The sequence below is a fragment of the Aythya ferina genome (assembly GCF_964211825.1).
Source record: "Aythya ferina genome assembly, chromosome: 19".
Lineage (NCBI taxonomy): Eukaryota > Metazoa > Chordata > Aves > Anseriformes > Anatidae > Aythya > Aythya ferina.
Genome location: NC_140309.1, coordinates 12,525,956 through 12,553,791, shown reverse-complemented (window position 1 = coordinate 12,553,791; position 27,836 = coordinate 12,525,956). Strand labels below are relative to the sequence as shown.

Genomic DNA, 27,836 nt, shown 5'->3' with positions numbered 1-27,836 from the left:
GGCCCCGCTCGTGGCGGCCGAGCCCCAGTTCCGGTCACGTTGCCGCCTGTTTACGGCTGCGGGCGGGCGGCGGGGCCGGGCCGGGCCGGGCGAGGCGGGGCCGCCGCAGGCAGCGCGGGCAGCGCGGGGAGCCCGGAGCGGCCCCGGCCCGGCCCCGGCGCGGCCCGGCCCGGCCCCGGCCCGGCCCCATGACGCCCAGCGGGCGCCCCGCGGGGCCGCGGCGCTCCCCGGAGGTAAGGAGGAGGCGGCGGAGGGGTGGGGGGGGGCGGCAGCGGGGGGATGGGGGCGGCATCGCGGGGCGCAGCGCACGGGGGGGCCCCGCGGAGACGCCGAGCGCGGCCCGCACCGGGCCCGACCCCGCCGGCAGCGCCCCCGGAGCCGCGGGGGCAGCACGGGACGGCCCCCGGCACCCCCCCGGGACCCGCACCCCCGGCCGGATTCGGGCGCCGCCGGTGCCGCTCGCATCGGGCCCAGGCTGCGCTCGGTGCCGGCGGGGGGGGCGCTGCGCGGTGCTGCCGAGCCCCGGGGCCGCTCCCGGCGACTCCCCCCAGGCCGCGGTTCCCCCCCCGGTCTCCCCTCCCGGCCCCGCCGCTCCGTGACCTTCCGCAAGTTTCCGCGCTCCCCTCGCCGCGCAGCCCTCCCGCCCGCAGCAGCACTGCGAAGTTTGGCTTGCGTTGAGAGCAGGAGCGACGAGCGGCGCGGGTGGCTGCGGCGTGGCCGTGAGCTGCCCTGCGTGTGCTGGAGCCACAGCGGGATAAATCATCGACCTGTCCCTGCAAACCTTGTTTGCGCCCTCAGCCTCCCCAGGTAATTTGCCCTTTATGAGGAAAAATGATGCGAGCAGAGACTGCATCTTTGCATGACCGCGTTTGTGCTGGGCTATGCACAGATGCAAAACCACCCCTGCCTCTGGAAGGCATCGTCAGGGGCTGAGGTCGCTTTCTGAGGTCACAGCTCTGGGATTCGGACTGACGTGCAGACTCCAGCGCAGTTTGGCCTCAGAAGCAAATCCTCAGACGAGCTGTCCATGAGCTGGAGATCAGCTCTGAGCAGACTGGGAGCAGTTGCTCATTGTAGTTACTTTGAGAGGTTAACTCGCTTTGTTTTGTGAGAAATAAGAACTCTGATAAATTGGGATGAAACTGCAGACCTCACCAAGCTTCCAGCAGTACTTCGAAACACCCTGCTGAGATCAGCATTCCCAGTGCCCTCTGTCCCGAAGGCTGCAGCGTAGTGTTGGAGGGAGGTAAAGCACGCTCCGTTGTGGAGGTGGAGGGCAGCACCACGAGAAGGCTCAGCACTCACAGCCGTACCCAGCTTGGGAAACTGGTGGGGACAGCCCAGAGCCGCCACACTCCCCGTCAGCACCTTGCCCGGGCTTGGAGAGCAAAGTCCCTTGAATGCCCGGTGATGTTTGGGTGCCTCATCCGTAGCATGGCACCCGGTGCCTCCCGAGGCATGGCCAGCAAGACCCAGGAGTGCTTGGCCACATCCCGGAGCTTTCTGAAGAGGCACAGGTTTGAGGTTGGCAGGAAAGTAGTGGCGGGGTGGATGCACCCAAGTGGCACATATTTCAGAGCAGTCCTAGGCACACATGGGGCTGACACCCCAGCAAACCAGGGACGGCCGCACAGGCACAGCCCTGCAGGGACAGGGGCAGCTCCGGGGGCGGCTGCCACTCCAGTGGGTGCCTCCTCTCCAGCTGTGCACATGCATGCAGCTAGCAGAAACAAGGCACCGAGCTCCTTCAGACTGAGGGGAGCATCACCTACCCTTGGGCTTTTACAGCAAGTGACTTTTGCTGGGGCTGCAACTTTTACGTGACTCCCCCAAGCCCCTCAGTGCACAGCCCCGTGAGGCCTCCCACCAGCAGCTGCTTCAGCAGCTTAGCCCCAGCCTGGAAGCACAAAGTCACGGCTGAAGCCACGAGGGAGGGATCGGAGCAGCTCGCTCCCAGCCCCTCGCGTTGCTCGGAGCAGTGCAGCCGTCCCATGGGGAGCTGTGCTCCTGAGGCAAGGCGCTGGTGCTCAGCACCCCCGGTGACCGCGCTCTGCCTCGTGTCGGGCTGAAGGCTCCTGCCCTGCCTCACCCACAGGCTGCAGGGCCATCAGCTGGCAGACAGGATGGCTCTGTAGCACGTTATGAGGTCGGCCAGCAGCAGCAGCAGCAAATAACCCTTATTAACTCCCGACACCTCCCAAGTGATTTCGCTGTGTGAAATGACCAGAGGCACCGCAAACTAAACACTCACAATGCAGCTGCAATCTCCGCTTAACTTCAAAAGCAACGGAGGGAAAACAAGTTGCTGAGAGTTCGGTTTAGAAGTTCTTTTGGGTACTGAGTGGGGACCTCCTGGCAAGGCAAAGGTTCGTTCACAGCCAGTAACATCGGAAATGCTCGAGCAGCTTACAGGTGCTATTGAAGCTCCACAACTAAATCACAGCTTCCCCAATAGCTCTTGGCTCTTGCATCATCACCTGTACCCCAGAGATGCCAGGTAGCTGCTGGGTGGCACCATTGCTCCTCTCCACGGGGAGGCAGGGGCTGGGGGAGAGGCACCTCCTGCCCGGGGCATTCCCACAGCCCCTGCCCATGGCTCTGGATCGCGCCTCGTGTCTGTGCTGCCTGCTGACGGCCGCGGGGCTGCTGGAGGCCGCACGCGTGTACCCTGTGGCAGCCCCACAGCTCCCTGAGTCATGACAGGAGAAGCATTCAGGTGGGCGCTGAAGAAATCCCTGCCAAGCTGTGGGCTCTGAAAAGCTCCATAACTGGGGAAACCAGTCTCAAGGGAGTCAGGGTTTTCAAAGTTCAGGGCTCAAGATCCGTGTGGAATGCTAAGTTAATAAATGGATAGTTTTCCACCTAAAGGAGGGGAGGAAAAGTTCAGTGGAAAGATCCCAGCCATTTCTACCAAACACATCTCAACCAGACGGAACAAAGTGCTTGAAAATAGCACTACATATCCTCCAGGGCTTTGTCCAACCTACTTTCTGACACTTCCAGAGAAAAGGTTCCTCCCCTTCCTTAAAGAAACTGCTCCGAAGCGGGGGCACACCTTCCCCAGCCCCCCCGCCACCAGGGCTGCAGAAGGGCACGCTGCGAAGGCACGAGTAACCTCGCCCTCCAGCATCAGCTCCTTTCATTGCCATCTCACATCACGCAGAACAAGTGCCAGCTCTCTTGGAAGTCATTAGGATACAGACCTTTTAACCTTGTCTGTTAATTAAGATGTCATCAGGAAAAGTTAACTAACCTACAAGGCTTCAAAACCATCATGATGCCATTCAGAAGACTGGGAGTGATTAGGATGTTAAGTCTAGAGCAATATTTTTTCCCCCAAAATCCACTTTGAAATGACAAACACTGAGGGCCTACAAGTCCCTTGAGGTCCCAGCAATGCCCCTGGTTGCTTTGAACCGAGCACATGAACCTTACATCCAGGCAGGCAGGAACAGGAGGGCCAATTCAGGGCAATTTCCACTTACATGACATTGTTCCACAGGGAAGCTTTAAGCTGGTATAAATCATACCTCTCACAATAAGTGCTTAAACGAGGAGCAGGACCTCTATATCTGTTGCTTTTATGTATCACACCAGCCTTTTTGTGCTTTTCTATAGCATTCATGCATTGAGTGTTTGGAGCATTTCATTCCCTGAAGAGCAGATCCATCCTAAAACCGGGCATGTCATTATTGTGCCACTAGAAACAGCTCCCTGAGGCATGAAAATAGCCGATAACAATCCACCACATATGCCAAAGCCAGTTCACATAACACGCTTTCCTTATTTCAGGCTTTAGCCAGATTCCTGCAGCCTCGCAGACCACAGCGAGGGCCCCGAGCCCCTCACACAGCTCCAGTTTGAGACCCGTACCCCCAGTGCAGGAGACGGCCACAGCAGAACCCAGCTTGTGCCAGAGCTGGCTCCAGGCACCCTGGCCGTACACCACCGGGACCCCAACCCCAGCCCCACAGCAGGCAGAGGGCCATGCAGATCCCAGCTGTACACATGTGGGGGGCAGCACCCTGTGCAAGCAGAGCCCCCCCCCCCACCACAGCACCCCCGTGAAGAAAGCAGCACTGCTGTGTTGGGGGGTTTTACACCAGGGCTGGGAGAAGGGGGCAGCTGCAGGACATCAGCGCTGTTCCAAGCCCTGCAGCTGTTTCCTATAAATAAGGAATTTATAGGCTTAAATAAATTCAGCTTTAAATGAGCTAAAAATTCCCTGTGTATCTCTTGGTGGCTGTAGCTCTGTGAGGTGGGCTGGCAGTTCATCACCTTCCGTGGGGGCAGGAGGAGCAGGTCCCCAGGGGGCTGGGGCTGCTGCAGGCAATGCCCCCACAGCAGGGGCAGTGGGGAAGGTGCTCCCAGGGTTGGAGCCTCACTGCGGCCCCTTCCCTTCTCGTGAAATAGGAGACCTGATCTTAAGGTTTCCACAAACCTTTGGAGGCCTTGGCAAGAACAAAGCTTTGAGCTAGGAACTCTGCCAAGATTACTTGCTTTGGAATCAAGCTTAAATGGGGTTTGATTTGGTTTAGACTGTGGGAATTAGCTTAAAATGTGCTACATTGAAGGACTGGGTTTGCTCATAAACATGAGCTAAAGCACTTGCTTAGTCTTCAAGTTCATATCGAGAGAAACACAAAATCAGATGTGAGTGAACGAGGAGATGGCAGTAGCAGTGGCAGGATGGAGCGTGCTGTCCTTGGGCTTCCTGGCAAAAACATCCCAGCCTGTCCAGCAGCTTGCTGCAGGTTCCCCTTCTCCCAGGCTCGGTGTTTGGGATAAGGACGGATTCCACATCCACACAAAATGGTATTTCCCAGAATTAAGGATTCTTCCAGAGGTTTATTTTTATCTCCCCGGTGCAGGTGGGCAGCTCACGTGGCTGCTTCACGGAGCAATTACCGCGCTGTGAACTCCTGCACCCTGGGGCCAAGCTCCGGGCGTGGAGCTGGCAGCAGCACGTCTGTCGGGTGAATTACCAGTGAAGATGTTCCTTCGGCTGTAAGGCAGCGCGAAGCTCCTCGCCATGTAACGCTGATTGGATTAGACCGAGCATATTGTATTTTTCATGTGCTAGATCTGCTGCTGCAGTTGCTGCTTTGTAATACGTGGCTTGCCAAGTGACAGCCCAAATCAGCGCTGGTGTGGCTCCCACCTGGGGACCGTGGGGGGAGCAGGAAGCAATCCTGTCCCAGATGTAATCCTGCTCAGTGATAAAACAGATTTCCCAGGGCCAAATTTAAAATAGAAGCGAGCTGTTTCAACACACGCATCCGTACGGCAGCGCTTTCTGTTTGTGCAGCATCAGAGCTCTCCAGCCCACAGCGAGAGCTGGCACCAGGGAGGGGATGGGGCCGTGCGGGGACTCGGTGTCTGCTCCTGTGGGACCCCCGGCGGGGTCACAGCCCCTGCACGGAACCGCCTTGCCTGCAGCCACATCCCTGGGGGGGACAGCGGGGAGCAGGTGCCCGCGGTGCCCGGCAGCTCTGCCTCCCGCAGGGGCTTCGGGACCGGCTCCGCTCCCGGGGTGCTGCGGTGCCGCTGCTGTCTGACGGCAGGCCGTCTCCTCTCCCCGCAGGCGTGGACCGCGAGCTCGGTTGCGATGGAGACCGTGTCCCTGGAGCGCCAGATCCAGAGCGTGCAGCGGCACATCGCTTTCCTGAAGAAGGAGCAGATGGAGCTGCTCCACGACCTGCACCTGGAGATCCTCCGCCTGCAGAAGCACTGCTCAGGTGAGCGCCTGGTGCCTCCCCTCCCGCCGGGCGCCGTCTGCCCCAGTGTCAGGAAAGCGGGTAATAGGAGAGGAGTCCGTGTTCATAATCCGTAATTAGGACCCTCTTCCTTCGTTTTAACTCAGTGCTTGGGGCAGGCTTCTGAAAGAGGATCAGCCCCACCAGCTCAGCGCTCTGCCCAGGCCGTGCGCCCACACCCAGCCGTAGTTTGACTGCAGTAGTCGCTCCCCTGGAGGTGTTCACTGGGCTAAGGAAAGGAAAAGAAACCCAAGCATCAGCCAGCAAGGTGGTCCTGCCTTTTCTTTCTATGATTTCTGCCCTCAATGGTATTTTGTTTGTTAAAATGTAAAAGCAGTTCTTCCTTTCTCCCTGATGCTGGTAGATGAAGGGAAGGAAAAGGGCTGAACACCGATGATGGGGGTGCACAGGATTGTGCCAAAGTCACTTTCAGAACCAGGGGAATGTGATTTTCTTGTTTCTATCTTGTTACTGTGCATATTTTCTGTTATTTGGAGCTGTGAAATCCCCTCTTTCCTGCCAGCCCAGCCCGGAGCAGCTCGGCAATGATGCTGTTGGTAGTGCCTGTGTCTGGTGCCCGGTGCTGTGTGAGCGCTGAACCCACGGCACCAGCACATCCACTCCCAGCCAGGAGCACGGCTCCACGCAGGGCTGCAGAGACACTGCCGCCCTCCTGGCCCCCGGGGAGCCTGGGCTGGGGGCAGGTCCCCGCGGTGTGGGGGCTCTCCCACAAAACCCCTTGCCCAGCAGCGACCCTGCTCTGCCTGCCACTGAAATCCATCCCGGCGTTCTCATCAATAATTCAGCTGCAGCAAATTACTCATTGTCTTCCAGCTTCTCGTTCTCACTGGTTCCTGGGAAAGAGACATGACGGCATTGCTAAAATTGTCGGTTTATTCCCCGTCCTTCCCCAGCTTTGTCTGTTGTGTTTCATTTCTTTTAATATCTGGAAGGCTGAGGATGAGGCAGTATGAGACAGCGGGGTTCTCAGGCCTGAATCACGCTGAGGGGTTCAGAGCCACCCGTGGCAGAGATGGCCCCGTCCACGTCTGTTGTTTGCAATCGGCTCTTCCCAGCCGCGCCGACTGGCAGCACTGTGGGGCCGGATGAGTGCTGTGCCATAAGCATGATGTGTAGTTCTGCAGCGCCTTTCTGCTAGGAGCAATGGGGGCAGAACTCCTATGCAGCTCTGGGATGACTTTGGTCACGTTTTCCGTGCCATCAGCTGCGATGCAGTTTGCATGAGAGGTGAACTGGTCACTCAGCACTTCCCCATCTGGTCCAGGTGCGTAGCTCATTGCTGCACCTGATCTGCTGTTAGACCTTGGATTTTTGCACCGTGACCTCGGTGTCTGAGCAGCATCGCTGCCAGCCCAGCCCCCAGTGGATTTCTGTGTTGCTGCTGCCCTCTGACAAAGCCCTGGCAGCGTCAGGGTGCTGGGGCCCTATTCGGGGAGGGAGCCAAGTGATGCCACACGAGGTGACCCCAGGGGGGCTGCGCAGGGCACACAGCACCAGACCGGGCTGGATCTGGCAGCAGAATAGCTGTGCTCATAAGGGACCTTCTCTGAGTAGATAAACCCACAGCTTTTCTGCCTCAGGACCTGGGCTGGCACAGGCTGTGCTCTGTCCTCTGCAGCCTCCGCCACCCAGCGCTGCTGCGGGGCAGCGGGACAAAGGCAAGCTGGGGAGGGGGCTCCAGCACCTGCTGGGCTCCACACCGCTCCCCCAGCAGCACGGGTGGGAGGAAGGGGCCGGCGGGGCCGCAGATATTGCGGGGGGTCAGCTGGGAAGCCGGCCCTAGCGAAGCCCTGCAGCCCAGCATCCACAGTCGCAGCGCTTACAGGAAGATAAATGCAGTGAAGAACAGTGTGGTATGATTCATTTATTGGAATAAACTTCACGTTACAGAGCAGAGTTGGCTTTCCTCCCACTCCCATTTTATTTGCGAAGCATAAACACAGCAGAAATAGCAATAGATTCTTTCAGACTCTTCTGTTTCTCCTTTTACTGGAAGATGAGCTCAACTCTTGTGGCAATAATTAGCATGTTCCCCAGTGTTAGCAGAACAACAGGAGGGGAAGCTCGTGCAGGAAGCAGAGCCGGGTTTCCAGGAGGGAATCCGTGGAGGCAGCGTGGTGGATCAGCAACGTGCAGCAGAGAAGGCGCTGGCAGCCCCTCCGCTCTCCCCCACGTCTACCCGAGTACAGGAGCATCCTGCTGTCCAGAGGGCAGCAGAGACCCTGCGGGCCCCGGCTGCTCCCGAGGGCATGGATGGAGTCCCACTTCTGGGACCGCATGGCCCTGGGCACGGTGAGGGCGTCCTGGACACTGCAGAGCGCAACCACAGCACCCGGTGGGGTGCCAGGAGGCGGGGGGAGCCCCTTGGAGGTGGGCGAGGGGTGAGGAACATGGAGCTGGAGCGGGCTGCGGCCCCTCCAGGGCACGGCCACGTCCTGCTGTGGCAAGGCCGGGGCAGAGCAGCCGGGGCAGAGCTGCCACCGCACGCGTCCAGCCCGCAGCCAGCGGGGGTTTGCAGCACCCCCACGACTGGCCCAGCAGCAAGGAGCCCGCTCTGTGCGTTATGCAGCAGAGCAACGCTGCCTGCTCAAACGGGAGACTGCTTTAGGTTTCGTTTGGAATATCTCTGAGACTCCAAACCCATTATTTTAGCTTCAGAAAAATAACACAGCTGCCATTGATTTCCAATGGGGCAGTCAGGAGTGCTGAAAGCTTTCCAGAAATTGCATTACGTTCTCAGTTACTTCTGCATTCTCACTACAGATTTGTTTTCCAAGACAGACGGGCAGAGGAGCCTGAGCCAAGCATTTCGCTTCAGAAGGATGGCAGTGACAAGGATTAGAGTCAACACGAAAGCAGATTAAAAGAAAAATGTAGGGCAAAGATTAACCATTTGAATTCATATTCAGAAAAAAAAAAAGAGCTCAAAAATGACAGACTACTGCTGTTAGCTCCTTCCTTCTCCTCTCTTAGCTGCTGCTAGTCCAGTAGTCTGTCATATTAATCCAAAAGAAATTGTAAATATTTACAGGTTAAAGGCGAGCTCCAGCAGGTCCCTGAGCTGCTGTATGAGCCCTGGGTGCTTTGGGGCTGGGGACCCTGGGGGAGACTCGGCCCTTTGGCTGCATGGGGTGACGGGTCTGAAGAGGATTTTGTGGGGTACGCGGTGCTGCAGCAGCGCCCTGCTCCAGGCACAGCGCAGGGACAAGGACATCCCGCTTGTGTAATGTGCAGAGGCAGAGAGAGCAGGCTGGAAGCTGTAAATTATGAAATACTTCAGGCAGCAGTTTACACTTTGGTCTATTTTCAGTCCGTTGCTTTGCTCTTTGCCCTGATTTAAAGCACCGAAAATGGTTCCAAAAAAAAAAAAAAAGGCCCCATGGGTGTGAGGGAGCCTGCGCTGGGGCAGGACCTGCAGCTGCACCAGTCACATCCAGGAGCGGGGCTGCTGCAGGTCCCGAGGCTGCCTCACAACCCACGGACTCCAGGCACCAGGCTTGGGAGCAGCTGCGAGCGCTGGGGCGGGCGCCGTGGCCGGGCAGAGGAGCCAGGGCTCAGCCCCGGCAGCACGGGCGGCAGGAGAGGGGAAGCAGGGGCAGGGGCTCGGGCTCATCCCCGTTTGGTTTCTCTCCTAGAGCTGACCCACGACCTTGAAATGAAAGAGCTGGAAGCCCGCCAGCAAGGTAGGATCTCGGTTTGCATGCGCTCAGTGGGGTGTGCGGGGTGCCTGCACGGAGCCTGGGGGCGTGGGGTCCCTTGTCCTCAGGGGGTGGTGGGGCTGGGGGCGGCTGGGAAGCCCACCTGCACAGTTCACAGCCTCTTAGCACCGAGATTAAACGGCCTCAAATGTCTGTGCAAAAAAAGAAAAAAAAAGGGTTTTGCATGTGAAAGCAAGCATCCATAGGGTTTGCTTTGCTAATCCCCTCACACAGAGCCCTTAGGGGTAGTCCATGGACCCCCAGGGAGCGTCTCAAAGCCTGCCAAGCCTTGAGCCCCAGGAAAAAGCAAACAAGGGTGTTATCAGTTACCCCCTGAGCTCCTCTCACCATCCTGACGGCACCACCAGTTCCTCACTATGACCCGCAAAATGATCTCCCACCTTCCAAACTAAGGGGGAGAGAATTGCTGCTGCACCCTGAATGTCTGCAAGCGGCTGGCATGAGCCTCGTGGGCCGGCAGCAGCGCTGCGGAGCTGCCAAGGCGCATTTCTCAGTGTGCTGACCCCTGGGTCCTGGTGTGGGTCGGTGGCGAGGGGGGTGCCCGTGCTGCCCCTGCCCAGGCCCTGCAGAAACGCATCCCCCAGCACCGCCCCGGGCTCTCCTTCCTGGTGTTACTGCCCCAGCCTCGTGGCCACCTCCTCTCCTGGGGCCCAGCCCCGCATCCCTGCCCGCGCTGCAGGGACCATCTGCAGTGAGCACCGCCTGCAGGTCTCTGCCCATCCTTCAGCCTTTTAACAGCTCAGGAGTACGAGCACATTTGCTACATTTATGGGGCAACAACCTAAATTAAGATGCCATCAAATGATCGCTCTTCAAATGCCACTCATGTAATAATTACCGCGTGCAGCTGCCTCCCTTAAGATCTCATTAGAAAGCATTTTTCCTCTGCAGAAGACACTTAAGAGCTGAAGCCATAAAGTGGTTGCAAAGCGTATCATAAAAAGCAGAGCTCTTCCACAGCCACGGGAGCGCGCCTGGGCATGCCGTGTGCGCTGCGCTGGTCCCAGTGACGGGCGCTGCCCTCCTCGGCCCCACGGGAGGGCTGCGTGGAGGGGCTCACAGCCCGGCCTGCCGGGGGCACCTCGCCTGGCGCAGAGCTGGGTCCCCACGGGGACACTTGTGGCCATGGGGCAGGGCTTGTCCTCATACAGGGAGTCCTCATACCTCAGTGGGCCACTGCGTGTCCTGAAGGCTGCCTGGAGGAGCCCTGAGAGATGTCCCGCTGTGGCTGCGGTGCTCCCCAAGCCCTGTCCCCAGCCGCTCCTCCCATCAGGATCATTGGGCAGAAGGGAGTAGGGAAATGCAAAGTTTTGTTACCCAAATTGTTCTACGGATGGACAGTTACTAAAGGCAGTCTCTTGATGCTGCTATGGGGGAGCAGAAGGCAGGGTGGGTGTGTGGGGGGTGGCCGGTGCTGTGCCCCCGCAGGCAGGTGAGGGAGCCGTGGCTGGAGCTGCCACGGGGCCCACGCAGGCTGGCTGGAGCGGTGCAGGGTGCTCGGGAGCAGCGTGCAGGGCTGGTGTGAAATCACACTTTTTTGGGTGCCACCGGCGTGACTCAGCAGGGCCGGGGCAGGGAGGGCACCCATCACTTGCGGGGTGTAGGGAGAGGTGGCGGGTGGGAGCCGCGGGGAACCTGCCACTCGGAGCAGCGCCTCTGCTTCAACAAGTCCCGTCAGCGCCCCGTCGCTGGCAGCCAGCTGCTGCCGGCAGCAGAAGAAGACGAACAGGTCAGGCACCAGCAACCGGGGGTGACGGCGTGGTGAGTGCATCGCAGCCAGGAGAGGAGCTGGCTGCCTGCTGCCTGCGCTGGGCGGTGCTGCCGCAGCCCCGGCTCCAGAGCCCCCGACCTCCTCGCCCCACCTCACCGGAGCCCAGCACACCCCAGAGGATGGGGAGCGGTGAGCCCGCAGCCCCTGCAGGGGTTGGGCAGCCAGAGGTGGCGCAGCAGTTCCCTCTGAGCACACGCCACCCTTCTTGGGAACTGTTTTCGGAAAAGGTTTTCCTTCTGGAGAACGGCTGCAGCACGGGGAGGAACTGAGCATAGCCCGGCAGCGGCAGGGTCCCTCTCCTCCTGTCCTCTGCCTCACGCCCAGCCTGGGGCTGCACCCCAGCTCCCGACCCCACGGCTGCCTGTAGGCAACTGCGGGCACATCCCTGTGCTGCCGGGGCGCTGCGTGCCAGCGGGATCGCTGCTGCTCACGGGCGCTTCCACTCGCACCTGGAACCGGCCGCCCCTGCAGGGCCCTGGCGTCACCAGGTGGAGGCCAAGCCGAGGGTGGGACAGCGGGGCGAGGCGCTGGGGACGCGGGGCAGCGCCTGTGTGGGGAGCACCCAGGGCTGCTTCGGCTGCAGCGCCTGGCTCCTCCTGGGTGTCCGTAAATAAATGAACACGTTTACGTGCCCCCGTACAAATAGCCACATGCATGTATGTCCATTTCTCCCTGGGCCCTCAGCTGAGCATGGCTCGACTGCCTGGTAATCCTGGATTAGCATCCTCTATCCTCTAATCTGGCTCTGCAGTCTCTTGGCATGAGGGCAACAGCACTCAATAAATTGGGTTGATTGCTTTGCTGCTGGGTTTTTCTCCTCTGTCCCAGCCTGTACACTAGCCCCATCGAGAGGGGATCTCGTGCCTTGCCCCGGAACACAGGGAAGGGCTGCATGTGCTGGTGGGCTGCCCACGGGGAGTTTTCGGGCCACGGTTTCCAAAAGCACCTGAGCAGCCCGGTGGCACAGCATGGACGTGCCGGCATCCCACTGAACCATGCCCCTGGGTCTGGTGCCCTCACAGCCACCCCCACGTGGGGAACTGCTCTGTCTGCTGGGCAGAGCCACTCCTGCCTCTTCCTAACCCCCCATGCCTTGCCCTGCAGACGTGCTGGACCGGGAGCTGGAGGAGAGGTGCCGGGCGATGGAAGCCCAGCTGCAGGAGAAGGAGAAGGACAACCTGGAGCTGCGCAAGGAGCTGCGCCACAAGGAGACCCTGGTGGCCGCGCTGCGCTCCAGCCTCCGCAACAAGGAGCGCAGGTTCCTGGAGGAGCTGAAGCGGCGGAGCCACCGCGTCACCATCCTCGACACTGAGCTGCAGAAGCAGACGGAGGCGGCCGCCTACCTCTCCCTGCAGCTGCACGCCACTGCCCAGCGCCTGCCGGGACCCCGCGCCAGCGGGCGGCCGCCCGCCGAGCAGCCCCCGCCCGAGGCCAGGCCCCGGCGCCGCGGCCACCGGGCGCACCCACGGCGCCCTCCTGGGGACGGTGCCCACCCCAGGGACCCCGCACGTGAGGAGCACGACGCCATGCCCGACCCGGCCCTCTTCCTCTACACCACACGGCCGCCCGCCCCGCAGCGCCCACCAGAGCCCCCTGCCGAGGCCCGGGGCACGGCCAGCACCGCTGCGGCCCCCCGGGTGCAGAGGTCCCCCCGGCCACCCCCGCAGGAGCCCGCAGCCAGAGCCCGGCCAGCCAAGGGTGAGCCCAGCAAGCGGCCAGGGTCTGGGCCCCACGGAGCCCGGGCCCGGGAGTAGGCGGCCAGGGGTGGGCACGGCCCGAGCGGCCGGGAAGGCGCTGAGCCCGGCGGCACTGAGGTGGGCGCCGGCCGAGGTTGCTGCCCCTGTCCCCTGGGAGGGGAAGGAGGCAGCGGAAGGTGGGTGCCCTGCCCGCACCCCCTCCCCGCTGAGCAGCCCGCGGTGCTGGGGCACGGAGAGCACGGTGTGGTGATGCTGCATGAGGCTTGCCAAGGGGGAACAGCTGAGCAGCTGTCCAGAGCTTCCAGGGGAAGAAAGGCAGAAAAGTAGTGTTTCCAAGACAAGCAGATCCTCCTGTTCCTGCTGCTGCTGTTCCTTGGAGAAGACGCTGGTCGTGTTCCCCAGGCCTGGGGTACCGGGTGCACAGCAGAAAGACCCGTGGCTTGGCACAGGGCTCAGCACAGCCCTGCTTCAGGCACCCCCGGCTGGGCTGGGCTGGAGGGGCACAGACACCGCCAGCACAGCCCTCGGTGCCCAGGGGTTGCCAGTGACAGTCGGCCCCGTTGGCACCGGAGGGGTTTTCCCCCTCCGCAGGGCGGTGCAGCTGTGCCAGCCATGTCCCAAGTCACCACTCCCCTCTGCGGGATTTGTCTGACTGTCACACGGATTTCCCCCACGTTACATGCACCTGGCAGGCTGGGACAAGGCCGATGGAGATGACCCACAAGCTGGAAGGCGCCCACTTGCAGCACCTGGCGCTGCTCCTCCCGTGCTGCTGGAGCAGGTTCCTGACTCACATCACCTGCGATGGGCAGGCTCTGGCCGTGCACCAGCACTGTGTTTGTTGCTTGCTCCCATGGCCAGGTGTTGGTTTTTCACCACAGACAATAACCACGTCAGCAAGACGCTGGTGAAGGTGGGATCTCGTGCACCACCGCCCTGCTGGGGCAGGACCAGCCGCAGGGGCAGCCCCGTGAGGAGCACAGGCTGCACAGTCTGCCTCGCCCGCGTCCCTTGGGTGCTGCAGCTCCCTGAGCCGGGCTCTGGGGAGCAGCAGGAAGAGGCACCGTGGGGCTGCCGGCTGTCCTCCCACACTGCCCGTCCTCCCTCCCAGCACCACGGCTTGTGCCAGCACTCAGTGTTGGCCCCTTCTGCCTCGCCTGACTTCAGACCAAACCAACGGCTTCAGCTGCTCTGAAGCAGAGGTGTACCCTAAATGTGGACGAGCAGAAACTGGGACAGGAAGAAGCGGGGCAGGGGGCAGGGCTGGCCTGGGCGCTCCAGTGGGACCTAAGGAACCCCGCAGGTAACCAGGAGCCAGGTGGTTCGCGTGCCAGCCCTCACTTCCCTGAGCCTCGCGCTGTCGGGACATGGGGCAGTGTCTGGGAGCGAAGTGCCCAGGGCGCAGCACGGCCCCGTGTCCTGCAGGGCGATGCCTGGTGCGGGCAGGAGGAAGCCGTGTGCTGCCTCAGATCCCATCCCCTCGAGTTCAGTTTGAAGCCCCTGGAAAGCACCATCCTGCAGCAGCCGGGCTGAACCCACCTCGAGCTCGCCCGCAGAGCGCTCACACAGTCAGAGGTCTCTATTTTTGTAGCTCAGTGTTTATATATTAAAATGCTTTTACGAGATTCTCAGTAACAGTCCCCGGGCCAGCCCTTTGGATGGTTCAAACAGCCCCCAAGCATACCCTCTGCACCGGCAGGACAGAAATGAGCGGCTTTTGCACCTTTTCTCTGCCTGTGTCGCGAACCTGCCCGGTGAAACGCTGGGATTTGGAGGCGAGGCACCCCCCAGCGCTACACCTGGCCGTTACCGATCTCTAAGCACACCCCAAATTTGCAAGGAGCCCCCCGACACAGCAGCCCTGGGGACAGCTCAGGGCCAGGCCGTGCCCACGGGGCCTGTGCCCGGCTGGGCCGCGCTCCCCTGGTGCGGCCTGCCCACGGGGCCGAGCGGCAGCGTGTGTCGTGGTGAGGCGCCTCGTGGGCCTCGGACCCGGCTGCGTGCTGCAGGCTTGGTTTTATTTTAATGTGAGAGGGTAAAGAAACCTCTGCGCCGTTCAGCCGAGCGTTACTTTGGCTGTGGTTTGCGCAGCGGCCTTCCCCCTCGTTTCTAGACAATCCCGATACACAGAGTGTGTTGCGTTTTTATTATAAAATCATTGCTAAAATCATGGTGGTCGTGACTGACCTAAGCATTAAAAAGGGGAGGGAGTGTAAATACCTTCCTATTCTCTGTAAATACCTTCCTAGCAATCAGCATTTTTAGTGCCTAGCAATGTAAATGAAGCAACCCTGTGGGAGCTGCAGGATCCCTCCCTCTTCACCAGTAATTAGCAGCTGGCTGGAGGAGTTCATCTCATCTCATCCCGGTGCCCCCGTGACTTCTGCCCTTCCCAGCACCCCAGCAGCGTGGATGAACAGGGAAAGGCAGCAGGGCCCGGAGCAGGACGCTGCGGGTCCCCGCTGGCAGCCCTCGGGTGTGCAGAGCCTCCTGGTCCCCCCGCAGGCCTACGAGATGGAGGTGTTTGGGGCTAGGCCTGCGCTTCCCGGGGGATCCTCACCCCCGAGCCTGGGGACCAGCTCTGTGCACTGCACCTACTTCAGTCACTGCTGCTGCTACTCCTGGAGGGGAAGCTCTAGAGTACTATATATACACAAATATATATACATATATACATACGTGCACTTGCTTTGAGGGGAATACACTGTATGATTGTAATAGAAATTATGTTGAAATAAATTATTTTAATCTTTGTATTTATATAAAATGATCAGAGATCAAAAAAAAATCAAAAAAAAAAAAAAAAAAAAAAAAGGAGCAAGGAGGCAGCATTCCTATTTTGTTAAGTCGGCCGCTGTTGGACGCAGCGAGCCCAGGGGGGCAGCAGGGACGCGGGCAGCCTCTGACTGACCCTCGGGTCCCCGGCTTGGGGACGAAGCAGTGACCTGCCGGCTGCATTTGTCCCGTGCTGTCAGACTCCTTGGGAGGCGAAATGGTTAACGTAGCTTAAACCTGCGCTGTATAGCTCTGTGCATAGACACGTATAGACCGAGGAGTGTAACTGCTGACACCTACATGCTTTGTATGGAACAAGCAATGTGTAATGTTGACTCGTAAAGCTTAATGATTAGACTGGAAATGGATGCATAGCAATAACGCTCAGTTGTTAAACAATATCTTATATATATATAAAACACAATGTGCTGACAAGTCTCTGTGTGCAGACTAACAGCCGGGCACCGTTCCTGTACCCGCTGGTTTTGTTCTGCAGCTGTGCAAACCCTAATGGTTTTGGTGCGTTGGATTTGTTAATCCCCTTTTCTTTGCGTTATTACTCTTCTGAAATCTCTCTGAGGAAGGGATGCCTCACGTTGCACAACCCGCAGCACAGGCGGAGGAGCTGCGCCGAGCCCTGGCAGGCAGAGCCAGTCCTGGTGACTCGCACGCTCCCCTCGTCTGGCTCTAGCCCCGGGCGGGCTGGTCGGGAAGCTCTCCCTCTTGACCCTGTTAATTAAAAAGCCATATTTTCTGAATGTGCTTGCTAGGGCTAATCTAAGCGCTCCTGGCTATATCCTTCCCCTCTCCGCTTTGAAGGTGCGGTTGTGAGGGCCCAAATAGCTCAGAGGCTCCCCAGCCCCTGCAGGCTGCGCTTGGCCAGGAGGAACCAGCACCTCGAGGGGCCGGGGCTGCCACCGGACTTGGGTGGGGGGCCCCAGTGCGGCCAAGAAAAATAATTAGGGGCAAAGTGGCTACGGCAAGATGTGCATCAGCAGGGCTGTGCGGGTGAGCCAGCTGGCGCTGAGGCCGCGCTGGGAACATGCCACCCACCAGTGGTGCCAGTGCCGTCCTGCGCAGCAAAGCCCAGCACGCCTCTGCCGCCGGTGCCCTGCTTGCTCCCTGGTGAGGCAGCGAGTCTGCGTGGGCTTGGCTCCTAATCTGCTGTGCTGCAAACCGCCTGGTAGAGCACTCCCTGCTGACATCTGCCCCACTGGCTTGGGGACCTGCCCCTCTCCTGCACTGCACTGTGCAGAGCTGTGGTGGCTGGGCCTAATCCTATTGCCCTGGGGAATTTTCAGCCTGAGGCAGAGCTTGAGGCTTCCCACAAACTGCCTCACTGCACAGAAAATCACACGCAGGACACAGCTGATAGATGAGGATCTGCAGTGTGGGAGCGTGGGGATGACTTCTCCTGGTTGCCCCGAAAAGCTGAAGGCGCAGCAAGAAATGTGGTCTCTGTAGAGAGCGATGGTCAGGGATTTCTCTCTGCACAACACATCTCAATGCACGAGGTACCCAAAATGAGCTGCCCGGAGGCAGAAGCGTGGCACTGTGGTGGTGCTCTCCACTGGGAAGATTGACGGGCAGCACACCAACAAGCTTCCATTTCGGGGCCGTAGGTGAACATCTCGGGGTCCCTGCTCTGCTTGGTGCCCACAGGCCACCCACCAGCCCCGATGAGCCAATTTGGCAGTAATGCTGCTGCCGCCTCCTCTCTGCACGCCTGCTCTTGTCACTCCCCTGTGCTGCCTGGCTGCTGAGCACTGCTGGGGAAGTGAGGGGAGAGAAAACCTCCTGCTGCCCGCAGGCTGCCCTGCTCCCACTGGGTGCCATCAGCCGCGCTGCGGGGCCTCCCTGCCGGGCCCAGCAGAGCAGCCCCAAGCTGATCGCAGCGCTCACGTGCAGGCTCTCCTCCGCCCCACGCGCTCAGTAGAGCACAGAGATGAAAGTGCCGCGTCTCCTCACCAGTTAAAACCTGCCCTTTGCTCCCAAACGCCAAGTTTCTCTGTTTGCTCCCTCTCCAGTGGCGCTGCAGCGATGCCCGTCACACGCCAGCCCAGAGCCCCTGGCCCAGCGAGGCTGCCCAGAGCCCCCAGTCGTGCAGCAGGGGGCCGGGCAGGGGACACAGAGCACGGCACTGCGTGTCTGCACCGTAACGAGCCCCCACATCTCCCCCCTTTTGTTCACCTTGGGTAAGAACAGGGCAGCAGAGCGTCAGGCGTGAGCACGGTGGTGCAAGCAGCACAGGAGCATTTAAGATCCTAAGGGTGCAGCGAGGCCTCCTGCCTGTTTCCACAGAATTTCAGCTTCCAGAACATGACCCGTCCCTGCCATTGCGATTACAGCGGTGATGTGGCCACGAAGCCCTGGGAACCCCCTGGGCCTTTCTGCGCCGCAGCCTCAGCGGGGGCCTCGGGGCCCTGCAGGGCCGAGCCCCAGCCCCGCTCCCGGTGTTCTGGGGCCGTGCAGAGGCTGCCGGTGACCCAACCCTGCTGGGGCTGCACCGGGCGGTGGGGCGGTGGGCGAAGGGCTGGGCCCCGGGTCCCAGCCTTGCTGCGGGCTGGTGGGCGCGGGGCTGCTCCCGTCCCGCAGCGGAGCACAGCAGCAGCCCGCGGGCTGACAGCTGCTGCCTTGTTCGAGGCACAGCTCCCTGCCCGGCACCATCGCCCCCCGGGACTGCGTCCGAGGCTTTATTCTTTATTCTTTATTCTTTATTCTTTATTCCTTATTCTTTATTCTTTATTCGTTATTCTTGATTCTTTATTCCTTATTCTTTATTCCTTATTCCTTATTCTTTACAACCAAGTGCTTCCTGCAGTGCCCGCTCTGTGTGCCCGTCACAGCGCTGCAGGCGCTGCCGTTCCCCTCGCACCCCCCGGGCCGGGCCGCGCTCCTGCAGCAGCTCCCGGGGCCCTGCCCCCGCCGCCCGCCCGCCCCGTGCCGGGAGCGCTCCGTGGCGCGGCCCCTTTAAGGCTGGGCGGGGCCGGGCGGGGCCACGTGGTGCGCGCGGCGCTGTCCCTGTCCTTCGCGGCGGGCACGGCGCGGGGCGCCCCGTGGCGATCGGAGCGGGCCAGATGCCGCCGGCCGTGCCGGGCGCCGAGCAGCAGCAGCCGGGGCCCCGCGCCAGGAGGCCGCCGGAGGCCGAGCAGCGCCCCGGGAAGGGTGAGGGGAAGGGGGCGCCGCGACGGGCCTGGCGGGCGGCGGGGCCGGGCCTGGCGGGACGGGACGGGACGGGACGGGACGGGACGGGGAGGGGAGGGGGGCGCCGCTGCTGCTGCTGCCCCCGCGGCCGGGGCCGGGGCCGGGGCTGGGGCTGGGGCTGGGGCAGGGCCGGGGCAGGGGCTCGGGGCTGTGGCTGTGGCGGCCCGGCCCGGCCCCGCGCGGCGCGGGCGGGGGGCGCCGTGCCCGTGGCCGTGCCCGCCCCGCCGAGCCCCGGCCGCCGGCTCCGCTCCGCTCCCCGCGGCGGGGCCGAGCCCCGGGGCCGACCCGGCGGCGGCAACGAGCGAGCGGCCCCGGGGAAGGCGGGGAGGAGAGGGGGGGGGGGGGCAGGCCCGGGCCGCCGCCGCTGCGAGGGGGGGGGGCGGTCGGGGCCGGGGGGGCCGCGGCGGGGAGCGGAGCCGCTGGGCTCGGGCCCGGGCGGGCCGTGGGGGCCGGGCGGCGGCGGGGGCGGCCGGGCCCTGCCCGCGGCGGCGCGGGGAGCCCCGGCCCCGTGAAGGTGACCTTCAGCGGGACGCGGCGCGGCCGCGGGGGGGGGGGCCGGGGGCGGCCGCTGAGGGCCCCGCGCCCCGGCCGGGGGCGGCCCCGGGGCCGGGCGGGCCCCGCTCGGGGGAGGCCTCGGGGCCCGAGCCCGGCCTGCGCGCGGCCCTGCGGCGGGCCCGGGGTGGGCCCGGGGCTCGGGGCCTGGCTCGGCCGCAGCGGGGCCGCCGGGGGGAGCTCTGCGGGCGGCTGCGGCCCGGGGAGCGCGGGCACCGTGCGTGTGCCGCCGGCCTGCGGGGCCGTGCCCGGAGCGGGGCCGAGGCGGGGGAGCCGCCGGCACGGCAGGAAGGGGCCGGGCAGGAGCGGGTGTGCGGCCGGGCTCTGCCTGAGAGCAGCGCGGTTCGGATCCTGGCTGGGGGCTGGGGGCTGCGGGCAGGGCGAGGCGCAGCCCTCCCGGCCCCGTGCCCTGTCCCAGCGTGGGCCCGGCTGGGTCGGGCTCCTGGGGTGTGCGCTCCGCAGAGCACGCTGTGTTTTGTCCCGAGGAGCTGGCATCCTGAGCGCCGCGCTCAGGCTCGGCCCGTTCCCCTGATCTGTAACTCACAGGGGGAGGGTAAAGGCCCGGTGCTGCGGGGCTGCCCTTCGGCATGGCCCAGAGCCCCTCGCCCTGACTGAGCGAGTGACCCCCCGAGTGACCTGCCGCTTCCTCCCTCCCCTGTTTTTATGGTGGTGAGGTGAATTTTTGAAGTTTGTCACCTAAAGCAAAGTTCATTGGCGTTTGAGCAGCCTGGCAGTAATTCAAGTGTGTGGGGAATGCAGCGCTGAGAGCCTCCCCCCCCCCCGTGCTGGTTTTTTCCTTTTTTAACGGGTGCCAAGTGTGCAGCTCCAGCGACTGGGTTAAAAAGTTACGCCGCGTAATCCCTGCTGTTCAAAGTGTGAGCTGATTGCTGGGGGAGGGAGGGAGGCGGAAAAATCCTCCCCATGTGAGTGTAAGGAAGCTGGCAGGTGCCCAGGGGTCTGTGTGGAGGGGGGACCTGCAGCCAGCCCCCACCAGCCCGGCGCAGGGGGCTGTCCATGGGCAGTGCCAGCTTGTGCTGCCCAGGCCTCTCCCGGTTCTGCGCACCCACCGCTGCCTGTCCGTGGCTCCGTCCCGTGCTGCCCGAAGCAGGCACTCGCCGTGGCTGTGCCGTGGGCAGGCTCCGAGTGGGCTCCTCGCTGAGGAAGCACGTTCTGTGTTGGTGGGCACTGAGACCTGAGGAATGCCCTCGCCTCTGAACAGGCCAGAGGGCTGCCCGCTGCTTCTCTCCACCTCCAGGCCAGACACCGGTGCTGGGGCTGCTCTGTCCTGAGAGCAGGAACACAGAAGCGTGAATGCTTTGGGTACCTGTAGGGACTTCTGTCAAGGGCAGTTAAAGTCACCTTTCTTATTAACTAGCACAAGATCAAAAGGCAGCAGTTGTGTGCAGTGTTTTTGGATTATTTCTGTTTCTGCAGAAATACGGCAGCGTTGTCACTGCCTTAGAACGAGCTTGTCTTGTGCAGGTTCAGTGGTGTCTGCTTGGCGTAAAATCCTTTTCATCATTGCCTCGCCTGAAGACTCGCTGTTTCTAACTGGGTCCCTCTGTCTCTGTTCTTTCCCATCCCCCCATGTATTTGTCCGCCTTTTCTGTTGCAGGGGTGGAGAACGAAGGTATTGATGGGAAAACTGCTGTGGAGGTGAGCGTAGGTGTCCGTTGGTAACACAATCAGAGCGCTGACTGTTAATCTGGGGATCCGCTGTGGCTGTCAGGTCGCTTGACCTTGGAGGTTTGCTGGTGTTTGGGGAAGGAACTGCTGGCGGGTGGGTTTGCTAACGTGTGGTGTAACAGATTTCAGAGGAACTGGAGGAAGAAATCCGCAAGATTCTTCTGCAAGAGAAATCTGCTCAGCGCTGCAGGGTTGAGGAAAGGCCCGTGACAAACACGGCACCCGAGTGGCAGGCTGGGGAGGGACCTGGGGGGGGTGAAGCCTGGAGCCGCTCTGCCCGTGGGACGGCCACCGAGGTGCCCCTTGCAGGCCTGGGAGCTCGCTGCTCTGCCCATCATTACACTCAAATTGCCTTAAACTCGGCCTTGCTCCTGGGTTAGGGAACCCAGGAGGCGAAGAGTGGAAGTAGGTCAGGAACACGCACGCAGAGAAGCGCAGCCGCGCACCTGCCTCCTGCCCAGTAAAACAACTTTGCGTCGCAGGGAACTGTTTGTCTGAGCCGTCTGTAAATGACTAAACTTGGCAGCGCTCCGTCTGCCTCCTCGCGTTGCGCTCTGTTGGTTGTACTAGAAAGCTGTTATTTCTAGAAGCTTGGAGAGGTCTGAAGTTCATGCGTTTCTCTATTTGCATTTGAGCAGTAAAACCAGTCCATGGGAGCAGGACTCGCGCAGAGCGTGGCTGTTCCCGGGGTGGTGGTGCTGGTGCCTCCTGGAAGCGGCGGCGCTGCTGCTGCTGGGCTCCTGCTGCTGGCTGGGGCAGCCCCAGGGGAAGGGCCGGTGGGGCAGTGCAGCCACTGGTCCCGTACAGCCTGGTGCCGTTCCAGTCCGTGGTGCCTTTTTAAAGCAGAGCGTTGCTGCCCAGCTCGGTGCTTCTGGCTCAGAGCCGATGATCTGCTGGTCAGCTGCGTGCAGAGTTTGATGGGGTGCTCACCTGTCCGGGGCTTCTGGTGTTTCAGTAGCTTTCTGAAACTGAGGTACATTCCAGAATACAATGCCGTGCTTAGGGAAATATCGACTTACTCCTGGTATGTCTGAAACGGGACTGCTTCGGCCAGCTCTTCTCTCTGGGACTCCAGCAGGCGGTTTCTTAGCGCTGTGGATGGTTTGGCTGGTGTCGATCTTTGCTCGCGGTTCCTGTGGTGTTTGAGGCGCACGTTGCTGCAGCAGTCCCCTCACCAGCTGGTTTCAGAACTAAGTTTCCAAAGCTTTGGCTGGACAGAAAGCGTATGAATGGGCTCAAATGTAGTTCCCAGGTGTGGAGAGCGAGCGTGGGTGCTGCAGCTGCCAGGCTCGGGGCACGGGGTCTGGTGGCTTGGAGCGCCTGAGCTGGGGGACCCCGGGAGCACCCTGGGCACAGCTGCAGTGCAGATGTCCCGGCACTGGGAGAGCACCAAAAGCCACAGGCTTCTGAGCAGACTGGAATGTGGCTTGTGTTGTGTAGGTCCACCCAGACCTGGCTGTGGGTGCGCAGGGCTGAGCAGTCTGCCTGCTTGCTCCCCGTGGGACCGCAGAGCTGCGGGGCCGGGGCTGTTGTTGAAGGCAGCCACGAGCTGCAGCCTGCTGCTGTCCCCGTGCCAGCCAAACCTGAGTGCTGAGAAGCCGCTGAAAAATAAGGGCAGTGCTTATAGCTCTTCCCACAGGTGGGTTAAAGCCAATTTGAGTTTAATGATGGCTGAGAGCAGCTGTAAGCTTCACTGTGGGCTCGTATTAAAAGAAGTGCTTGTTGTGCTGGAGGAGCACCGAAAGATTCTGGGAAGCTGTGGTTTCCTCTGCGGGGATGTGGGAGGCACATCTGTGCCGTGTCCCATCTCCTGGCAGGCCGTCCTACCGACACCTTCCCACGAGGGCTCTCTGCGATGCTGACGGCTATTAATTCAGCCAATTTATTTGGATTCAGTAAGCTATTTGTTTTGTTTAATTTATTGCTAGGCTAACATCCACTTTGCATTTGCTAGACCAGTGGCAGCCTTCTCACGCTACAGCCAGCACGTGCTGCATGGCACAGGGCTTCCCCCGGCGGGAGGTGCGGCGGTGCCGCTCAGCACCCTGCCACCTCGACACCTCTCCTGCGCGGGGGCTCGCAGCGCTGCCCAGCACAAGCCCCGCGTGCTGCCCTCGCCGTGCTCCTGCGGCTGCTGCAGCCTGCGCTCGGCGCTCCTGGCAGCGTCAGCACTCTGCGGGAGGTGGGAAGGGAGGTGGAGTGGGAGGGGTGCGTGTAATCCCATCGGAGGATGGGTGGCTTAGCTTTCCTGCCCGGTGTGCCTCCCAAGCACGGGACATGCTGGCAGTCTTATTTCTACATCCCCAAATCCCATTGCGCCACTAGTACGGGCTGGTGCTGTGTTGCTTTTTCTTAATTTCTTTTATCGCTGCAGATCATCGCACAGAACCATTGCACAGCGTCACCGCCCGGCCTCCTCCTCGGAGAAGCGGGTGTCTCCAGCTGATGAGCACAATAGCTGCTTGGTTAGGCTGGGTTTATGTGACTATTAAAAGGGAAAAGTAAACTTTGTTTAAGCATAAATAGCACCATTAAACTTAGTGATCTAATTAATTGCAGCAAATTGTACTTCAGTTGATCCTCTTTAAAATGAAACTGAATCTGGGCTCGTCTTCGCTCGAGCCTGAGCTGCTGCTGCAAGGGGAGCTGAGGCTGCAGGGCACCGGGATGGTGGCACGGTCTCCAGGTGAGGAGAGAGCTGAAACTGTCAGAGCATTAAACTCTTCCAAAAATCATCAGGAGAAACTTTTGTTTTAGATGCTGATGTAACCTGATAACCAATCCTCACTCCCGAGGACAGGAGAGGCCTCTTGTTACCAGGGATTTCAAGGTTACGCTTCTCCTGCGCTGGGAAACTGGCAGAGAGCCGCTCTGAGAAGAGAACGCCGGCCGTAGCCTGGGCTCTGCTGTTTTCTGGGGTGGTAACTCCCCGTACCCACATGAATTCAAGTGGGATTTTTCTTCTGTTTCCTTTCTCTGTTCTTAAAAAGAAGAACAGAAGCTAGCCGGGGTTTGACTTGCACTAGAGAGCTCTCTCGTGCTGTTCAGCCTGTTGCTGCCTTTCCCCTTGGCAGATTGGCTGCCAGAGCGCGAGGCTCTGGGGCAGCTTCCAGCCTTCCCAGGGCCTCCTTTGGAAATGAGTCTCCTTGGCCGGGTGTCGGTGCTGGGCAGGTGATTGCACAGGCTCTGTAGTCCTGATTTCGTTCTGGTTTTGAGTTTTTTTGTTTTGTTTTTTTCTCTTTCTGCTCGGGCTGTGGCACTTTTCTTCCTCTCGGTGGAGATGTGGGCTCCTTCCCGGCCGTGCAGTGCCGCTGAGCTCACAGCAGGCTGGTGGTGGTGGTGGTGGTGCTGGCCGGGGAAGGCGAGGGGCTGGGTGTGTGCAGGGGCCGCGGGTTTCACCAGCACTTGTCGCTTGCACAAGTCTCAGGCTCTGTAATCCCTGCACCAGTTGCTGGATTTATTGAAATAACAGAGAGGAGTGGTTTGAGGGGAGCTGTCTGTGTGGTTTTTTGGCTCGTTTGGTACAGTGCAGCAGTGTGAGAGGACAGAAAATGCGTCTGGGAACGCCTCGGTAGTTTGCTGCCCAGGCCCTTTATGCCCGCCTGCTCAGTATGGGCGGCCGTGCCCCGCCGAGGCCGCCACAGAGAGTGCCCTCCTTGTAATTCAACGCGTTGCGCCTGCCTACGAGTTTGGCAGAGCTGCGGAGCTCTAGCCCTTGTCCCATGCTGCACTGGTCCAGCACTTGATACCGGCCGTCTATTTATAACGAGCTCGGGGCCCGAAGCACCCGGGCAAGCGCCCGCTCTTAGAGAGCGCTGCGGAGCCCGGGGGTGCACGCACGGCCCCGGGTCCGTGGGCTCGCTGCTGGGGCAGAGCTGGGGGCGTTCAGCGGCTGCTGCGGGGCTGCCACGGCGGGGCGAGGACGTGCGGTGGGTGACGGGCGCTGGGCGAGACGTCGGGGGAGCTGCTGCCAGGCCAGCAGCACGGCCTGTGGAGGAGGCACGGGTGTGAGCTCCAGCACCTCCGGGATGCGGTCCTGAGCCCGCCACGGGGCCTGTGCTGCCTCTCCCCTCGGGTCCACGTAAGAAGTTTCTCCGGAGAGCCCGGCTGACTGCGAATGTGAACAGATCCGAAACGGGGGGTGAGCTCTGCTGTGCAGGAATCCACCTTGTGGGGACTTAGATATGCGCGTGCAAAAAGGGATTTGCACGCAGAACTAACTTCTGTAATCCCGCGTCGTGTGAGCCAGGCTGCTTACGATCATGGGGAACAGCATTTTTGTGAACTGCTGCAGGCATGTCACCGACCTCATCTTCCAGACACGCAGCTCCAGCTCGCCCGACGAGCGGTCGCCGCTCTTACCGAAGCCTCCCACGAGCCGCGCCGGCTCCCCCGAGCTGCCGGCAGCTTCCCGGGGCGCCGTGCCGTACCCCGACGTCATCCCCAGCGCGGCGGCGGTGGGAAGCCTGCAGAAACGCGCCGAACGCGGCCAAGACTCGCCCGAGGCCGAGGGCGAAGAAGCAGCAGTGCCGACCTGCGATAGCAGCTGCTGGGGAGCTGGCGGCGGTGCTGCCGGCCCTCTCCAGCGGGCAGGGGCGTCGCGTGCCGCAGCCGTCCTTCCAGCCGACCTTGAGGAAGGGCCGGCGGGGCCGTTCCATCGCGCCGCGCTGCCTCCGGCCTGCCAGTGCCGCGTGAAACCTGAGGACGGCGGCTCGGCCGCGGGGCCCGGGGCGGCCCGTGCCGTGCTCACCCCCAGCCCCTGCGTGGAGCCAGCAGGCGGGGGGAGAAGCCCCCGCGTCCAGCAGCCAGTCACACCGCCTGGGCTCTGCAGGGAGAAGGCGTCTGAGGGCACGGCCACGAGCGCTGGTGCTGCGCAGACTGAGCGTGCCGCAGGCCCCGGCGGCAGGCCCAGCGGGGGCTCCATGCACGTGGTGCCCTCCAGGCAGCCCCAGAAGAGGAGGAAGAGGAAGAAGCTGCCGCCTCCAGGTGCTCACTGGAGCGGTGCTCTGTTGGGCTGCGTGTGGCTGGAGCCCCTGGCGGTGTCGGGGGGGCCATGTACAGTCGTGGGATGGGCGGGAGGGAGGAGGGGGGGCACAGGCTGTGTTAGCTCGCAGCAGGGTGAAGGGGGCTGGGGCAAGGATTCAGCTCCGGGCCGGCTGTTGTCCCCGCCTGGGCGCAAGCAGCTGGGCTTGCTGCTGCATGGGTCCCAAGGTCAAAGCTGGCCCCTGTGGTGGCTGGGCTGGGTCTCAGTGCTCTCGGTGCAGCTGGTGGTGTGCAGGGTGCAGTGACACCGACGTGGGGCTGCCTGGTTGCTGTCACTACAGGGAGGGAGGGGAACTCGGGCGCAGTAAATGCTTCTGGTACTGTCACTTCTCCCCCCCCCTCTGTGCCAGGCTGCCTTGCTGCAACATCTTCTGATCCTGTTGTCAGGAAGCTGGTGACTGACTGTGGTTTAGAAGATTTGTGCAAACACTAATGAGTTATTAACGGAAACTCCCCACAATCGTCATCTTGCCCCCTTCCTGCTGTGTGCAGTCAGCAATACTCAGGCGCAGATGCAAATCCCCTTTCGTGCCGGGGCTGCCTGCCTGGCTCACGCGGTGCCCACCACATCTGCAGGCTCCCTATAAATAGGAGGCGTGACTGAAATAGTGCCCGTCACCTTGGCGTGTACTCACTCTGCAGGTGCAAGGATGAAACGTAATCCTCCTGCTTAGCCTTCGCACCAGGCCGGGTGCAGCTCAGGCGGGCGCACGCTTATTGCTGGGTCCGGGCCCCCTCCTCCCTGCTTGGGCTTAACCCGTTCTGACGTTTAATCTTGTGTGCGCTCGGGGTCTGTCCTTGCTGTGCTCAGGAGCAGGGCTGAGGACACGGCGTTGCAGCTCGGTGCCCCTGCTGCCGGTCCCTCCGCTCACTGCCCTCAGCACAGCCCCGGGCACCGCGGTGCTGCAGCACGGGCAGGAGGAGCCGGGGCACCGAGGGGCAGCACGTCCTGCGGGCACACTCACCTCACTCTGCGGGTTGGGGTTGAAACAAAACACGCTGTTTTTTGCACAAAACAGTGCTGACCCCAGGGGCCTCTGGAGGCCGTTCCTGTGGCTGTGCTGAGACCTGTGTGGGTCAGAGGGGCCCTGCTCCCCGGGCTGTAGCAGGCAGCTCTTCTGTGGCACCAGCTGGAGCTCGCCCTGCCCGCACCTCGGTGCAGCAACGCGCCGGTCCCCTGCCCAGCTCGGTGGGTCCGGGCTGCGCTAGGAGACCTGTGGCTTCCTAGATGGTGTCAGCTCCCCGCTGCTCTCCACCTGGCTGACAAAGAGAACAAACCCTCGCGGGAGCGGGCAGGGAGGTGCGGGGTGCTCCCCGTCCCGGGGGTGCATCCCTCTAAGCGTGTGCTGGGAATGTCACCACCTTTCTCGACTGCAAGTGCTGAGGCAGAGCCTTGCTGGCACCGTGGGGTCGCTGCGAAGTGTTGTGGGGGCACAGAGGGCGGCTGGGGGCGCGGTGTGGGAGCGCCTGGTGCCGGGGAGCCTCCCGGCAGCCCCCCCGCCACACGGCGCAGCAGGAGGAGCGCTGGGAGCTGCGCAACGTGTTGGTGCAGAGGTTACAGCTGCCTGCGGGCTGCAGAGCACCACACCCCCGTTTCTTTTAATTAAGAGGC

The 27,836-nt window shown here is 61.6% G+C and overlaps 2 protein-coding genes across 4 annotated transcripts in view; both read left to right on the top strand.

Moving 5' to 3' along the window:
- Positions 1-108: 108 nt before the first annotated feature.
- CCDC92B (coiled-coil domain containing 92B) lies at positions 109-16,250 on the top strand. 2 transcript variants are annotated; one of them, XM_084493512.1, is made up of 5 exons: positions 149-233; positions 636-807; positions 5,585-5,738; positions 9,413-9,460; positions 12,372-16,250. In XM_084493512.1, exons 3-5 carry the CDS (start codon positions 5,609-5,611, stop codon positions 13,019-13,021), a joined length of 828 nt encoding a protein of 275 aa, XP_084349638.1. In that variant the 5' UTR covers positions 149-233; positions 636-807; positions 5,585-5,608; the 3' UTR covers positions 13,022-16,250. The 2 variants fall into 2 exon arrangements, with proteins under 2 accessions (XP_084349637.1, XP_084349638.1); XM_084493511.1 differs by lacking the exon at positions 636-807 and having other exon boundaries at positions 109-233.
- Positions 16,251-18,747: 2,497 nt separating this feature from the next.
- CLUH (clustered mitochondria homolog) overlaps positions 18,748-27,836 on the top strand; it is a 34,600-nt gene continuing 25,511 nt past the window's right edge. Inside the window, exon 1 of one of the 2 annotated variants that reach the window (XM_084493510.1) lies at positions 18,748-18,904. In XM_084493510.1, coding sequence (XP_084349636.1) covers positions 18,817-18,904 — 88 coding nt within the window. In that variant the 5' untranslated portion in view covers positions 18,748-18,816. Of the gene's footprint in view, positions 18,905-25,176; positions 26,168-27,836 lie in introns of those variants that run through there. The other variant, XM_084493509.1, reaches the window with a different exon arrangement.